This window comes from Elgaria multicarinata, chromosome 5, assembly GCF_023053635.1.
Source record: "Elgaria multicarinata webbii isolate HBS135686 ecotype San Diego chromosome 5, rElgMul1.1.pri, whole genome shotgun sequence".
Lineage (NCBI taxonomy): Eukaryota > Metazoa > Chordata > Lepidosauria > Squamata > Anguidae > Elgaria > Elgaria multicarinata.
The window spans coordinates 124,555,023-124,570,133 of NC_086175.1; the positions used below are offsets into that span (position 1 = coordinate 124,555,023).

General features: G+C 45.5%; 1 protein-coding gene across 3 annotated transcripts in view; it reads right to left on the reverse strand.

Moving 5' to 3' along the window:
- The window catches only part of NAALAD2 (N-acetylated alpha-linked acidic dipeptidase 2), a 38,466-nt gene extending 23,579 nt beyond the window's left edge, over window positions 1–14,887 (reverse strand). The window contains exons 1-5 of one of the 3 annotated variants that reach the window (XM_063127173.1): window positions 14,754–14,887; window positions 9,095–9,206; window positions 5,626–5,812; window positions 3,935–4,036; window positions 1,025–1,150 (exon numbers count right to left, since the gene is read on the reverse strand). In XM_063127173.1, the coding sequence (XP_062983243.1) occupies window positions 1,025–1,150; window positions 3,935–4,036; window positions 5,626–5,812; window positions 9,095–9,206; window positions 14,754–14,835 (609 nt within the window). In that variant the 5' untranslated portion in view covers window positions 14,836–14,887. Of the gene's footprint in view, window positions 1–1,024; window positions 1,151–3,934; window positions 4,037–5,625; window positions 5,813–9,094; window positions 9,207–10,367; window positions 10,492–14,753 lie in introns of those variants that run through there. The other 2 variants (XM_063127175.1, XM_063127174.1) reach the window with 2 other exon arrangements.
- Between the last annotated feature and the right edge of the window lie 224 nt (window positions 14,888–15,111).

Below are 15,111 nucleotides of genomic sequence, written 5' to 3' on the forward strand. Positions count from 1 at the left end.
TGGAGAGGCAGCCATTGCAGTTCTCTCCATGCCATCTGCGAGAGGTTGCGGGGTGGATCTCCAACTCCCCTTCTGAGGTCGGAGTGCTGTCTCTGACCTCAAAAGGGGGTTTCCGAGCCATGGACCCTGGGACCCTCACCCATGGATCCTAGGATGTCTCTCTTAATAGTTAGATCTTCCAAGAACAAGCCTTTCAACCTTGATCTGAATCTCCCCTTCTCTACACATACTGTAGAATAAGCTGGTAAAATTATTCAGTGATATAGTGGAATCTACCATCACAGGCTCTAGGGCTGTATATGTCACAAATCTGAATGTTCCCCAGCATTTTTTTTAAAAATGAAGTCCTTCCAGGTTACAAAATACTATAACATCAGGGATAAAGGTTCTGGCCCAACCCAATCCCAACTATGCTAGTTTATACTCATTACGAGGATTCAAAAGTGAAATTCCCCATCTTTAAACGGATATTGTCTGTTTTTGTTTATATTTTATGCTTTTGACTGTTTTAAATTTGGTATATTTGTTTTTAATGTTCAGTTTTTAACTTTTGTAAACCGCCCAGAGACGTTCAGCAATAGGGCAGAATATAAATCATCATCATCATCATCTGCAATCTGAAGTGGTACAATCCAGTCAAGGCTGGTGGCTCTGATTTCAGTGGGGCTGTGCATCCACCCTGGGTTTCAGTCAGAACTCTAAAGGAGCTATACAAGGTGCTGAACCCATTTCAGGGATAGGGTTCCACACTTCAAATGGCTCCTTTAGAGTTCTGGCAGGTTCTGACTGAAACCCAGAATGGATTCACTGCCCTACTGAAATCAGGGCCACCAGTTTCCAATGGCACAAATCCATTCTACAAAATCCAGGCATTTACCAACATGTTTATTTCATTCTACTGCATGTCAGGCCTGGCCTATATATTATTTCCATACCCACTTACTAAAACCTGAAATGGAGTACCTGGAAAGATGGAGAGGTGTTGGAGGGAGGGAGGGAGAGAGAGAGAATGCAAACAACTTACTTTGTTTCCTCTAAATATTTTCCCGTAACGGGCGATGACAATCTTTCCTGTACAGTTGATTCTCATCTCCCGCTCCAGTTTGAAAAAGTCTTCGGTGCGGCCATAATTGGCATACACCAGATCTGCCTTTTACAGAAACAAACAGTGCATTTGGTGTTACAATAAACGCTAACGATCTCTTAACGCTGCTATGCTAGTGCCGAGCAACAGTGTTTAAAACATCTACACTTTATCAAAACACTTGAACTTGAGACGGAATGCAGCAGTAAGCACCCGTTTAGACTACTGTAGTGCATCACACATGGGGCTGCCCTTGAAGATGGCCAGGAAACTGCAATAAGTACAGAGCAAGTGGAACCTGCAATAAAATGTTGCATTGTGTCTTCACCTCGTAGCAGTATTTGTGTTCAGGGTTTTAGCTAGCCAGCCATACCCTCTTTCAAGATACTCCATTCATTTTCCATTTTTTCCTTCAACTAATTCCCAATGTTCTATGGCTACTGAGCATGCTCAGTTTTCATGGGCTGGGGTGGGGTGGAGGGGTTAGTGGGGCTTTAAAAAACACACCTAGACCTTCCGCTGATCATACACCTTGTCTATTATTGCCCCCTTTTTGTTAACATAGTTGCTGGCACACAACACTTGAGTTCAGTATTGGAGGGAGTGATATTGGGAGTATTGACTGGGGTCAGTCATGGGAATAAGTCTCACTAGAATAGAAAGGAATCCACTGGTGCTTAGTTTATTGCCAAGCTCAATTCCAGATGCTGCTTACCGATACAACCCTACATGGCTTGAAACATTCCTCACCCCACATCAGCCTTCCAGCAGGCTGGGGTCATCTGCTGATGCTGTCCTCTAACGGTGACTGGGGAGAGGGGATTTTCAGCTTGGAACTCTCTCCTCAAGAAGAGTCACCTGGCACCCATTCTATTTTCTTTTTAGTGCTGAGTGAAACCCCTTTTTATCCTCCAAGCCTTTAAAAAAAGTTTTCTGATTTCACTTTTATTCTGCTTTTAATGGCTGTCGTTTTGTTAGCTTCGTAATGCTGTTTATTTTTCTACTGTTACAGGTTATTATTTTAATTGTAACTATGTAAACCACCCTGGAAACTGATGCTGAAGGGCACTATAAAATTTTGTTAGCTCTATTAATAAATAAATATTTAAAAATAAATGATTGATTAGGGCAGAAAGAGAATTTCATTATCACAAGCAGCCAATGCTTACAAAAGCAAATTAAATCAAATTTACATTATTTATTTTCTTTACAACATGTATGTACTGTTCCACATTTAAATAGATTCCATAGTGGTGAACGATGAAAGGAATAAAACACCCTATTATATGGTGTTGTGTTTTTGTTAAACTAAATACCAATCAAAAACATAGCTGGTCAATCAAGGAACGCTTGTTGAAATAAAGATGGCTTCACCAGGCCCTGAAAACAACACAATGTTGGTGCTTGCCTGACTTCCAGAGGCAGGGAGTTCCACAGGAAGGGGGCCACCACACTGAAGACTCCTGGCGGAGTCCCATTGGGCCATGCGGAACCTCCAGGACCATCCCTTCTGATGACCTCAGTGATTGGGCAGGTTGATAAGGAAGAAGATGCTTTCTCAAGTACATTAAGGATCATTCCATTCCCAAATATACAAAGACTGGGTGCATACTGCTACAATCACAACTAACACTGCCAGGTGAACATTGAAATAGAATTAAGAGAAATGGTACTGAGGTTGTCTGTATTGCAGGAGTATTGGTCCTCTTTCAGCCCAAGGCCCAAATTCCCTTTTGGGGAGCTCTCAGGGCCAAAATACCAAAAATGCCAGCAGGTTTTATCTTAAATCTCTTACTACTAATAACTAAGCCTTAGGAGAAGAATTTCAACCTTTTGAATGGGGAAAAAGAACTGCCCCAAAGCTGGGAAACTACCAAGCCATCAGTAGTCAGGGGAAAGGGGGTGGGGCCATGATAAGGAGGTGTGGCCATCTGGAAAACTCCGAAAGGCTGGATTAGAACCCAAAGCAGGCCAGATTTGGCCCCAAGAACTGAGGTTCTGCGCCCCTGTTGTATGGGCTCTAGACTAGTATATCTAACGTTCATGGCAGACTGAACAAAAGAGTAATTCTGCTGGACTGGCAGTAGAATTGGGATGGACAAAAAAGTCCTTTGTCACACAGTGTTAACCTGTGGAATTCATGGATGTTGTGACGGACACTAGCTTAGATGGTTTTAAGAAAGAATTAACCCATTTATGAGAAGCTTTCTTTCTGGATGGCATTTGTATGTAGCCTCATAACATCAAGTCAAGAAACAAATAAAACATTTAAATACGAAATAAAACACATAACCGAAAAATGAAACACAACCTAAAATTTGACAACAAATCAAGACTCAAAGCAACCCATAAACTAAACACAGAGATTTTAAAACTGAGAGGTCCAGACTACATAGGTTATTTAAAAGGTCCGATGAGAAAAAAAAAATGGGTCTTTGCCTGGTAACAAAAGACCAGTGGGAAAGTAGCTGGTAAAATTCTCTGAGAAGGCTGTATTAGAACTGGGGGTCACTACTGAAAAGGCCCTCTCCCTGGTAGTCCACTTCATTCAAAGGGGGTAAGCCCTCTGAGGAAATTTTTAAGGTTTGGGTAGGGTATATATGGGAAAAAGCAACCTTCGCCCATATGGAACCTCCCTGTCCAAAGGCAGAACGTGGAGATACTCCAGATAAATATCAAGATGGACATCACTGCCTTGCCTCACTGGTAAACTTTCCACAGGAATCAGCTTTCCACTGTCAGAGACTGAGCACTGGCCTACACAGACCTTCGGTCTGATCCAACACTCAGCAGTTACTATACTCCTTTCCACACATTGCCCTTTAATAGCAGGATTCCTCCAGTCCTTACCATCGGCACGCCTTGTGCTGAAAAAGCATTATAAGGTGGCAGCACCCCTGAGACATTTTCATATCCCGGAGGAGGGGGCTCAAAGACTGATGTGTTGAAAATCTATTCACAAGAAAAGAAATCCGAAACACAGTTAGAGAGCTGAAGTGACATTTCACATACATTCATAAAGTTGGCAGGCTTTGAATGGATATTGCCTGTTTGTATTTATGCTTTTTATGGTTTTAAATTTTGTATTTTTGTTTTTAATGTTCACTGTTTTTAACCATTGTAAACAGCCCAGAGAGCTTCAGCTATTGGGCAGTATATAAATGTAATAAATAATAATAATAATAATAATAATAATAATAATAATAATAATAATAATAATAATAAAACTGCAATTTCAAACAGGTTCAGGTTTTGGTTTAGAAATTCAACTTTAAAATACATGGGTGTCTTTTTTTTTTTTAAAAAAAAGGCCACAATCCAGAAGTAATTCAGCACATTAAACTCACAGATTTACAATGCATTCCCATATATGTCTATTCAAAAGTAAAGCCCACTGAGTTCATTGGGACTTATTTCCAAGATTGGAGCCAGATCTACACCAAGCAGGATATAAAATGGTATATATAATTTGTCCTGGGCCCAAACAGTTGTCAAAACCATTATAAACCATTATAAAGCAGTAGCGTAGATCCTGCCTGGATGCAAGTTTAATTGAATGCAATGGGACTTACTTCTAAGCAGACATATATAGAATTGTCTTGTCATGGATTTAATTCTGGCTGGATTATATTCCTGATATTTTATGACTAAGACAGCCCAATTTTATTCAAAGAAGCTTTGGGGCAAAAGGAGGGCACATTACAGTGGGGAGTGGACCCAAAGGCAAAAGAAGCGAGGCCAAAACTATCAGAAATGTCCCAAATACCAGTGTATATTAGCTTAAAGTTCTTATGGCCAGGAAACTAAGCCTTAGGCATGGTATTCCCACGATTTAGAATGGGAAACAAATGTGCAAAACCTAGGAAACACACATTGTTCAGAAGTCCGGAGAAAAGGGTTGGGCCAGTGGAAGGAGGCATGGCCACCTGAGGAAGTGCAGAGGGCTGGATTTGAGGTCTAGGTGGGCCAAGTTTGGCCTATGGGCCTATAGCTCACCACCCCCAACCTAAGATGTACAGCTAGGGTTTTTTTTTTTTTTTGGCGGTGGGGAGTTGGGAAAGCGGAGGGGAAAATAACTTTAATGGCTTTGCACCTCCCCATTTTTACACACACGCATGTCTGTACAGGACTTTGTGCCATCCATTCCAGGTCCTTAGGAGCATCAAAACCCAATACAGACAGGCCCAGTTCACCAACAGGCCAAGTTTTCCACCCCCAATTTGCTCCAATTTCACACCACACTAACGAAAGTGTGGTATCTATTTCCCGAACAGATCCACCACTTTAGCCCTTTGGTTCATTGGTCACCTGAATTCACCCTACGAAGCCAGCGGCTTCCGCTTCCAGCCTTACAAAAGGCTGACGAGATGGTCGCCTGCATCCACATTGTCTAACAGAGCGGCCATTCAAGTCTAATTGGCTTTCAGGTTTGATTTCGAGATCTATCATAGCTCAGGCTCAACGATGTTTTGAACACAATTCTTTCCCCTGTGCCCTCTCTTTTCTTCAGGCCCACAGAGAGAACATTCTGCCCTCTTTACCTCATTCCCCTGTTCATCGGTGACAGCGACATAGTTGGGGGCGCTTTGATTCGGGTAGGAAAGTAGGACGTCATAATGAACCAGCTTCGCTGTATCCAAGCCAAACTCCTTCCACTGTGCTTGTATTTGTCTTGCCAGGTGGAGATTCTGTTCTGTTCCTGCCACGTGTGGGAGCTTGGTGAAAGAGCTGGGACGACCACAGAAAGAGTACAGCTGAGCATGTACAGGCAGAAAAAAAGTCCTACAACTCCCAGCATGCCTCAGGGAGGTGCAGGGCTGCTTTTTTTTTTGTCAAAACATGCACAGGATTGTGCCCCTTAAACGTGCATTTATACACATAAATTAGCATGTGCAAATTTTGTACAAATCTGTACCCCCCGCCTTGCTCCTCTTTTTAAGTGATGCAAAAGCAGCTGCCTTTTTCTTAAACTGTTTTAAGCTCATCTCAGGTAGGTGGGTGGGTATGTTTTAAAAAGGAGGATTTAAGAAAATCCATCCCACTTTGAAATTATAAATAAGTAGCCTTATGCTGATGGCCATGCTGACTGGGGATGGCGGGAGTTGTAGTCCAACCCATTTGGAGCCAGACTGGAGTCCTCCAGTATCAGAGGCAGAAAGTCTATAATACACCAGTTGCTGGGGAACATGGGTGGGAGGGTGCTGTTGCACCATGTCCTGCTTTGTTGGTCCCTGGTCGACGGCTGGTTGGCCACTGTGTGAGCGGAGTGCTGGACTAGATGGACCCTTGGTCTGATCCAGCAGGGCTCTTCTGATGTTCTTATGCTGTCCTATAGTTATCCTGTCACTGCGGAGGGGCACACTGAAGCCATCCTCCTCTGTGATCGGGAACAGTGTCGTTCCTAGGCATGGGCCAATGGGGCCCCTTACCCCGAGTTTATTCTCGTGACCGTGGATCTATTTCTCAGAGTGTGGAGTGCCCATTGGTGCCAAGCTTAATTGCCAGGAGTATGGGGGGTGTGTTTGTGGGTATTTCAGGCGTGACCACAGCTGGGGAGGGAAGGTGAGGGGATCATAGAATCATAGAATAGCAGAGTTGGAAGGGGCCTACAAGGCCATCGAGTCCAACCCCCTGCTCAATGCAGGAATCCACCCTAAAGCATCCCTGACAGATGGTTGTCCACCTGCCTCTTGAAGGCCTCTAGTGTGGGAGAGGCCACAACCTCACCAGGCAACTGATTCCATTGTCGTACTGCTCTAACAGTCAGAAGTTTTCCCTGATGTCCAGCTGGAATCTGGCTTCCTTTAACTTGAGCCCATTATTCCGTGTCCTGCACTCTGGGAGGAACAGGAAGAGATCCTGGCCTCCTCTGTGTGACAACCTTTTAAGTATTTGAAGAGTGCTATCATGTCTCCCCTCAATCTTCTCTTCTCCAGGCTAAACATGCCAAGTTCTTTCAGTCCCTCTTCATAGGGCTTTGTTTCCAGACCCCTGATCATCCTGGTTGCCGTTGGAAGCATCCTGGAAGCTGTTGTTGAAAAACATCTGGAGGGCCACATGTTCCCCCATCCCTGATTTGACAGGTATACAATTGTTCCAGTAAAACGAAAGAAAGAATTTTTAATTGGGCAATATATTGCTACAGTTCTGTAAGGGAGTACTGCTTTGTACAAGAACAAATTAATTGAGTTGCCCTAATCTGAAATGAAGCAAGATTCATTAAGTGCTCCCTGAATTAATTAAACAGAACAGCCAGGTATATGGTAAGTTGTAACATCAACCACTCCCCCGCCCCCTATGTCCTTTGAAGTGCATCTAGACTGGGCTGTCAACTGGGTTAAACTTTAAATGAAATGGTTGGTGGTTCTCAAGTATGTGAACTGATCAGTATTGTGGGTCATTAAGGACTGTGGGTGGGGAGAATAGAAAGTTGGCTCAGAATGTCTTGGGGCACGTGGCTGCTCAGCCCCATGAAGACTCAGAGGCTCAATGATTAATCACTGCTTTCAGTCAATACCATTCGAAGCAATACGGATAGTTAATCAGTCAGTAGTGCCTGCAGTCTCCTGTTGTTGTTTACACAGTGCTCTTAATCTGCAAAATTCTATCATCTATACGAACATAAGAAGAGCCATGCTGGATCAGATCAAAGGTCCATCTAGCCCAGCACTCTGTCCATACAGTGGCCAAACAGCTGTTGATGGGAAATCTACAAGCAGGATAGGAGTACAACAGAACCTCCCACCCATGTTCCCCAGCAACTGATGTACATAGGCTTTCTGCCTCTGAAACTGGAGGTAGCACGTAGCCATCAGGACTAGTAGCCATGGAGAGCCTTCTCCTCCAGGAATTTATCCAACCCACTTTTAAAGCCATCCAAATTGGTGGCCATCACCACATCTCGTGGTAGCGAATTCCACAGTTTAACACTGCGTTGTGTGAAGAAGTCCTTCCTTTGATCTGTCCATGAATCAGCTTCATGGGATGACCCCAGGGTCTAGTATTATGAGAGAGGGGAAAAAATGTCTCCCTATCCACATTCTCCATTCTATGCATAATTTTGTACACCTCTATCATGTCTCCCCTTAGCCTCGTTTTTCCCCAAGCTAAACAATCCTAGTTGTTGTAACCTTCCTTCATAGGGGAGATGCTCCAGCCCCTTAATCATTTTAGTTGCTCTTTTCTGCACTTCCCCCCACCCCCAGCTCTAAAATATCCTTTTTTAGGTGTGGTGACCAGAACTGTACACAGTATTCTAAGTGTGGTCACACCACAGATTTGTATAAAGGTAGTATGATAAGTGGAAGTTTTATTCTCAGTTCCTTTTATCATGCCTAACATGGAGTTTGCCTTCTTTTCAGCAGCTACACACTGGGTGGACATTTTCATAGAGTTGTCCACCACAACCCCAAGATCTCTTTCTTGTCTATGTAGTGTTTGAAGGAATCATGCATATAATGGGTTGAATCCAGACTTAGGCCTCTTTAAAACAGACATATTGAAATCAATGGGACTTAGACAGTCTCGACTAACTGAAGTCATGTCAATTTCAATGGGTCTACTTTAGATATGACCATGGGTGCTGTTATCACTAATAAGCAAAAGGCATTGTGCAGCCTTTTTTTTTTCTTTCTTCATTAACAGATTTGTTTTCCTGGTAGGGAAAACAAAGAAAGGAAGAAGCAGTGGGTAAACATGGGAAGGCTACATGTTGAAGACCACATTGTCTAGATCCAACCACAAAATACCATAAATGAGGCAGTTTGATTGCACAATAAAAGTATCATCTGGATTGGAAGTACCCTAAGTTTAGATCCAATGCAACATCTGGATTGTAACCCCTCAAAATAGACAAAAACTGGGGCTTAATTCTGTCCAGATTGCCTCTTCTCTCCTTCTGGTAGTCTAATAATATTGCTTGTTTGGAGAGCTCCTTCTAGAGCTCCTTTCAGTTTGCTTTTGGTTTTACCATCTCAAACAGTTTGTTGTTGGAAAAAGCGACAAACTTACCGCAGAAATTCCCGGATGTTTTCGGCTTTCATTTCTGTGAGAAGTTGCCTTCTTGCATTTTGAAAGACAGGAGCTTGGCCGGTCGATTTATCGACTGATTTCACACACCAACCTGCATGTCACAGCAACAACAGTCAGTTCTGAGCCCCATATCCATTTGCACAACAGTGTTATAGGGGTCTACTGAGATCAGCAAAACGATCAGGGGTTCATTCACTCACTCATCACCCAGCATTGCATATGGCCTCACCTGTCAACCACGCCTATCTGCTGTAAACAGAACAATAAAGACACACCAAGCTGAGGTTGAAAACTGCTACAGCAGCATTCGTTCCAATACTGATGCAGGTTTTCCCACACGTCCATGAATGTAGTCAAAACTGCACCATCTATGCACAAGAGCGAAGTATCAGCAGACTTAGGCTTGCTGAGGGACAAAGAATTCTAAAGCAAGAGATGCTTACATACAGCCCAATGATAACTCCATGTCAAGCCCAATGTTAACCGACTAAGAGAGATAAAGAGGGAAGTAAAACCTCTGACAACTGGAGTGGTTGGGCAAGGAGGAGGGAGGAAGAGGCCCAGGGGGCGTATTCGGACAACATGGAACCCCACAGTGGTTTGGTCGCTGTGGTGGAACCCAAAACCTCAGGTTCCTGTGTTCGCTGAGTGGTGGTCACAAACTCTCAAGACACAATTTCTCTCTCCTTAGATAAGTTTATTATGAGCAGCGCTGCAAGGTGGCAGTCTGAGGAAACTGCCCAATAATTTCAGGAAATGTCAACATAGGGTCAGTTCTCCTTAGATACCATGGCAGAACTTTCCCACCAATCATAATACAGTTCTGAAAATGCAACAGCCAATAAGAAGCCAAGCATTTAGGCATGTACAGAGTATGAGCGCTTCTCTGACTAGAAGATACCACAGTTACAGCAAAACATCTCTATCTGTTATTTTCTTGGTTATCTTTCCTTGCAGACATCCTCCACCCTCTGACTGCCGGGGTGGACAACGCCTATTTTGTCACATAGTTTCAGCATCAACTTAATTCTAAAAGCAATTGCAGCATTAAAAACAAGGTTTAAAGGAACAGGAAGCTATGAACTTTATGAACTATAGCTAAGGATGATAGGCCATTTTCCTATACCCATGGGCATAGTAAAAGAACCAGCTAAAATTCCAGGACATCGCCACTCTGTGGAGATGGTTACAGAGAGAACAGACCTCCTGATACACGACTGGGCAACCACGCCACGCAGTGTGGTTAACTCACCAATCCCGAGGCACGCCCCCTGCTGGAGTCCTCAAGGACCAGAAGCCTTGCATCCCAGCAGTCTCTGCAGCAGAAAAGGATTCCTGGCAGCAACACTGGCTTTTATTTGGCTGACTGCAGGCCAAAGAATCATAGAATAGCATAGTTGGAAGGGGCCTACAAGGCCATCGAGTCCAACCCCCTGCTCAATGCAGGAATCCACCCTAAAGCATCCCTGACAAATGGTTGTCCGGCTGCCTCTTGAATGCCTCTAGAGTGGGAGAGCCCACAACCTCCCTAGGTAATCTGTCGAGCAGAGATGCATCTCTGTGGAACATCTCTGTAATCCACGTGTGCTCACTAGATAACATAGTAAGCCATCTTGGAGCATGTGAACCCTTCTCCGTAGCATGGGTTACAAGGGTGGCTTAATGGGAGCACTTAACCCCTCATAGGTGGAAAAAAACACCCCCACATGACACACTAACCCTTTGTGGGTCACTCCCAGATGCTTCCCACCAAGGCTTAATGTGTCGTGCAAACCTAGCCATAGAGCTAAAAAGGACAGACAGAATGACCTTATTGCCTGGATAAGTAATTTCCTGATTCACTTTGGGAATCTATTTTAAAATATCCCGATGGATGGAACTAAGAGTTGCCCATAGAAATCAATGGAGAAATCCAATATTTTAATGTAGCTGGGATTGGGCCCATGTAGGAAAACCCCAAATGGAGGATAATGCTCAAAAATAATTCAATGAGTAGACACAGAACACTGATATATTCTTGGGGGTGACAAAAGGAAAACCTGAGGGGGGAGCAATGGGAGGAAAGAATGGAATTACACACACCCCTCAGTGTCAGAACATCTCCTAAGGCATTCTACTGCTGGCCTGAAAGTCACCAGTCTATACAAAAAGAACCTCAGTATAAAACTTCTGAAATAGAGCAAGGGAAGTCAGAAGGTAGAACTCCAGATGTTTTGGACTTCAGCTTCCACATGCCAATGCCACCATGGTCACGGATGCTGGGCGTTAAAAGTCCAAAACATCCGGAGATCTACTCTCAGCCCACTCCTGAGCTAGGGCTGCCTTCCCCCATCCTGATACCCTCCAGATGTCATGGACTATAAATCCCATCTGCCTCAGCCAGCATGACCAATGGTTGGGGTGATGAGAGCTGCAGTCTCAAATATATGGAAAACACCAGATTGCCTTCCCCTGCTCTAACCCTTATACCACATTGCTTCTCGGGCCAAGAACAGCCAGCCAGCCATGCACTCTTATCTAGTTCTTGACACAAACACACACAGTGAGATTTTTTTGCAGATACAGGTAGTCAGGGTTGTTCATCAAACTCCCCCCACCCACCCCGGGCAGCTGTGCTACACCGGTGGTGCCCTCGCTTTGTGAGTCAGGGCATGCATACTGGCCTGCCTTCGACAGAAAGCCCTTTAGCAGCATAAAACAAAACCAGGAGTTTGAACTGTGCCTGAAAAGCGTTATTGTGGAAGCTGAAGAACTGGCGTAACATGCTGTCTCTGAGCCGCTGCTCGGGAATAAAAGGTTACCACCTCCCTTTTTATCACCTCTTTTGTTCTCCGTAAGCAATACAGCAAAAACATTTCCAAATTGCTCCCTTTGTGTATTTGTGAACAGGAGGGGGGGGGGCGGGAACAAGCATGTTCGTGAATCAGAAGCATTACGTAACGTTAGGTTTCAGCAGAGGTTTGCCTGCTTATAGCTGTGATGTATAAAACCCTCGCGTCTACTATTCCCTCCACCCCCAATAAAAGAAAATGTGTTGAACAAATGAAACGGATTCATTTCAGGACAGGGTATTATCTAGTTCAGTATTGTCTGCTCTGATGGGTGGCAGCTCTCCAGGGGTTCCGGCCGAGGTCTTTCCCATCACTGCCTCTATTAATCGACCCCTGTCGTGAGCGCCGATAGAATCGGAGCCCAAACTGAGCTGTCATCGCTCTCCTGACATCATTACCCACCCTTCTTCCATGAAGTTCAGAGCAGCATGCATGCGATCCCACTTGCTAGTTCATCCTCACAACAACCCTGTAGGTTGTTTCTGGCTGAATGGTAATTTGAACCTGGGTCTCACCTGTCCTAGTCCAACTCCCTAAACAGTATTCTACTCTGTGATGCTCAAAGTGGAAATGAACTGCAACAAAACATCGGAAGCTAATAAAAAGTACCTCCAAAGCAGAAAGATTTGGTGCCTAGGCTGGCTTCAGCCCCTGACACCCCCTCCCCTTTCAAAGGGATCACACAAACCCTACTTACTGAAGGGGAGTAAGGGACCAGTGGGTGGAACTCAGCTTAATGAATGGGACTGGAGGGCTAGGACCGAATTCATTTTCTATCGGACATGAAGGGCCTGCAACAAAATGTTGCAGTATGGAGTACTCCTGTTCAGGATTCCAGTCAGCCATTGCTTTTTCCAAGATCCTCCATTTCACCCCTCCCCCACTATGTGGCCAACAAGCATACTCAGTCCTCACTGGGTTGTTTTATGGGGGGGGGGGTTTTCTCCCGCTAGGATTTCTACCCTCAAAGTTCCATTGTACTTCTGGAAATCTTCAGGTCCTCCTGAAGTAGAGCTGCTTGGTCATTTAAGGCCCTGAACTTCATGGTCTAGCGTCTTCCTTTCTGTCCATTTCATGAGGAAAAGGCGGGTAATAATAATAATAAGCATTTCTTCACTTGTGAAACACACAGCTAACATTTCTCTTGCCTTCCCACATACCATCAAGGGTGATTCAATGCTTTACAGCTGCTTCTGAATTCCTGATAAAGAATCATAGAATAGCAGAGTTAGAAGGGGCCTACAAGGCCATCGAGTCCAACTCAATGCAGGAATCCACCCTAAAGCATCCCTGACAGATGGTTATCCAGCTGCCTCTTGAAGGCCTCTAGTGTGGGAGAGGCCACAACCTCCCTAGGTAACTGATTCCATTGTCGTACTGCTCTAACAGTCAGGAAGTTTTTCCTGAGGTCCAGCTGGAATCTGGCTTCCTTTAACTTGAGCCCGTTATTCCATGTCCTGCACTCTGGGAGGATCGAGAAGAGATCCTGGCCCTCCTCTGTGTGACAACCTTTTAAGTATTTGAAGATCTATCATGTCTCCCCTCAATCTTCTCTTCTCCAGGCTAAACATGCCCAGTTCTTTCAGTCTCTCTTCATAGGGCTTTGTTTCCAGACCCCTGATCATCCTGGTTGCCCTCCTCTGAACACGCTCCAGCTTGTCCATGCTACAGCAAAGAGAGAGAGAGACCCTGATCATATGTAGTTTCACATTTTAAACTCACTTAGATCAGGACTTCATCATTACTACCTAGGAATAAAATGGAGTTTGCACCTATTGATGCTAAAGCGCATTGACTTGGGAGGAAGCGCCATACTGTTGTAGAAAAGGATAACGTATCTGAATAGTGGAAAAATAAGAATAAAACATGCTTCTGGCTGGAGACTACCTTACAATATTTAAGAAATTAAAATAGAGAAAAGGATTTTGCGATAACCAGCATCAGTCCAGATGGAAGTTATTGGGTGGTGGGGAGAGAGTCAGATTTTGGCCCCAAGTTCCAGCCTTCGCTGCACCACTGTTCCCCGGCTCCTACATCTTCTTGTGTTTGGGTGGTGCCGTTTTGGCTACATCAGGACAGGCATTCCCAGAACTGAGTTCATTAATTAGTGGGTGAGACTTTGCTGAAGCCGAGGCTCACCTGGAGGAGCTGTTGCACCAGGGCTCCGCTTGAGGAAGGCAAGAATTTGAGCAAATATAGGGCGGGTTCCCCCCCCCCCTCCCGGCTCCAAGCCCACGTCCCTCATGAGTGAGGGCTGAACCACTAGAGACAAAGTTCTGAATTCCAGGCCTCCGGGGAGCCGCAAAAGAAACACACACGTGCACACGCCAGTTCGGATTTGCAACGAATTAAGGCAGCGCCCTCCTGCCCCACCCCGCATCACCAGCACCAAGCGCCCTCGAGGTGGGTCGGACTACAACTCCTATCATCCCTACACACCTCAGCTCTGATTTGTAGCACATTAAGGCAGCCTTCGCCCCCTAAACGTCGCCCTCCAGATGCGACTTATTACCATTTCCATCATCCCCCAGCTCCGATTGGGAACCAATTAAGCCAGCCTTCCCCCTCGCCCCCTAACCCGACGCCCCCCCCATCCCGGTGTACTGGACTACAATTCCCATCACCCCCAGCCCTCACTGGCTTGTTTGATTGAGGCGAGGTTGGGGTTAGAGGCTGATTCAAGCCACCCTTCTTATTTTCCAGCTCAGTCCCTCGCTTGGTCAGGGGTCCCGCTGGAGACTGCTTCCCCCGCCCCACCGGAACCCCTTTCCCCAAAGAACGAGAGAAGAGCCTCGCGGACTACTCACCCACCAAGATCCCCAGCAGGAAAAGCGCCAGGAGAGCAGCCAGGCCCGGCCAGCTGCAGAGGGTCACCTTCCTCCTGCTCATGGCGAGTCTTCCCAAGTGCAGGCAGGTTCGCTCGGCAGCCAAACGGGCTGCAACCCTCTTGGCCCGCCCAGGGGACCCACCCATCTCTCCTCCTCCTGGGATTCTCTCTCTCTCTCTCTCTCATATATGAAGAGAAAGGGGAGAGAGAGTTGAGCTGAGGTTACTGGAGGGGCGCTCCAGGCCAGGCGCTCGCCCATGTGTGGGCACTGGACGTCCCCTGACGGCACCGGGCTCGGTTTCCTCCCCCACCCCTCCCAGGACCCAGCTGATCACAAA